Raw genomic sequence first — 2,016 nt, forward strand, 5'->3', positions numbered from 1 at the left:
TAGTCACAGTATGACTACTTTTACTAGGCCTCAGTGGCGTTTTCCTCTAAAAACCAAGCGTCCATTTTTCTAAGCTAAATATACTTTTCAACTGTACGTCAGTATTTTGTACCAGATAGTTGTTAACGTAATAATTAAAGTAGCGCTACCAGTCTAAGCAGTACCTAATACCTGTTCCTGTTTACTTAAAAGTAGCAGGTTTAATGTGTTCTCTAAAAGCTATCATTTTACAAACAATTGTGTTTTGCTGTGGTATGATGATTCCTTTGCAGTAACTAAAATGATTTCACCTTTAAAAATTAGATAACATGAAGTATAACAGTTGATACCATAATTCAGTTGAATTTATTTTCTACAGGAAATTTTGTTAGAAGCTACATTAATGTGCTACTGACTTAGAGTTTTCCTTATCTTTTGAAAATTGACAAGCACTCTCTTAGTCCTCATACAATATTATTGAGACTTTTCGAGAAATGTTTTCAGTAGCTTACTTGTTTGTGTGGATTGTTAGAAATAACTATACATAGTAGATTAGAAGTACCATGGTGAAGTTGTTTTTAATTTGCAGATTTTCATGTAGCTATGTCTAACATGGAACTATCTTTTCAGGAAAAAACAAAAAAGAAAAAGAAGCATAAGAAACACAGTAAGAAGAAGAAAAAGAAGGCTGCTAGTTCAAGTCCTGACTCACCATAACATTAAGAAGAATCAGGATTCACTTATAAAGAAAGTGCAATGTCTAAGGAAATATCAACTGTGAAAATTACGACATATTTACTAAATTGCATGAATTTTCTTGTTTTTAGAATTATTCCTGGACTATCAGTAGCCACTCAGATGCCGCTGTGTGAAAGGGCCATAATTGTTGCCTGCTGCTTGAACATCTGTTTTTTTCTCTTCCAGTGCTTTATAACTGGGAGATAACACACTGCAGTCATACTAGTGGTTAAGATATTTGGGAATAAAGTTAATATTTTTGACTAGAAGTATCTAATGATAAATCAACAGAAACTGAATCTGGATACATCATTAAGATGTAATCAGAGATGACCAGATGACTCTAGTTAACATTTTTGAAGTAGGGATTACGATGATGTTTCAAAATCCTTACTCTGTAGATAAGCGTATTTTAATTTTTTCCCCTTGTATACTTTTGTTTACCTGGGGAAGGAGCTTTTAGGGGTGGGGGTGGGGTTTGATATCACTTCAGCTAGCAGAATAGCGTGCCTTTATCCTCACACGTCTTATTTTTGTGGACACAGTAGCCATGCTTCATGGGGAGGTCAGGGCCGGGTATGGCAGTCTTGCCCTTTACTGAGCTTAGTGACATCGTTGGACTCTGTCGTATGCTACTTTGAGTGAACCAGAGAAATAGCCTTTTGCAGCATGAGAATGCCCCAAAAGCTCTGGGATTTACCTCCACTTCAATAATACTGAATGTTTTTTAGCATTAGAATGTGTTATAACATTTGAACTAATTTTGACTACACTTTGGCTTCGAAAAGGAATCATTTCAAATGACACTGGTACTTTTTGAACTTGATAGCTAAAGATTCTAAAATGCATGTTTTATACTGTTAGGTTTTAACCAGTCAGGAAAATTTTATGTAATCAGTGATAGTTCCTTTATTTTTTGTATGAGTTTTGTTTAGGCTGTAATGTTTAGCTTTTTATTAACTCCTTATTCTTGCTATTCTAAATTCCTTACTGTGTTTAACAGCATACTTGCCAAGATATTTAGCATGTAAAAAGCAGGTTTTTGATTTTTTTTTTTTTTTTTTTAACAGCTTCATATTGAAGCTGAGACTTAACCATAAATAAGTTGAGTGACAGGCCTGGTATGCTGTGTCTTGTTACACAAAACTATTGCCAGAATCTTAGTAAATATAACGTTTTAAAGGTTTGTCTTTGTATATTCACAATGGATTATGACAAGTTAAATTTAAGTGAGAATTACATGTTTGCTTTTCCTGTGTCATATTTTACTAAGATTTTGTGCCTCATGTCTCCTGCTGA

General features: G+C 33.8%; 1 protein-coding gene across 1 annotated transcript in view; it reads left to right on the plus strand.

Moving 5' to 3' along the window:
- Window positions 1-2,016, plus strand: part of FAM133B (family with sequence similarity 133 member B) — a 24,757-nt gene that overhangs the window by 22,637 nt on the left and 104 nt on the right. Inside the window, exon 11 of the mRNA XM_007461887.1 lies at window positions 610-2,016. This exon is cut by the window's right edge and continues 104 nt beyond it. Coding sequence (XP_007461949.1) covers window positions 610-696 — 87 coding nt within the window. The 3' untranslated portion in view covers window positions 697-2,016. The remainder of the gene's footprint in view (window positions 1-609) is intronic.

Source organism: Lipotes vexillifer, unplaced genomic scaffold (assembly GCF_000442215.2).
Source record: "Lipotes vexillifer unplaced genomic scaffold, Lipotes_vexillifer_v1.1 scaffold663, whole genome shotgun sequence".
NCBI lineage: Eukaryota > Metazoa > Chordata > Mammalia > Artiodactyla > Lipotidae > Lipotes > Lipotes vexillifer.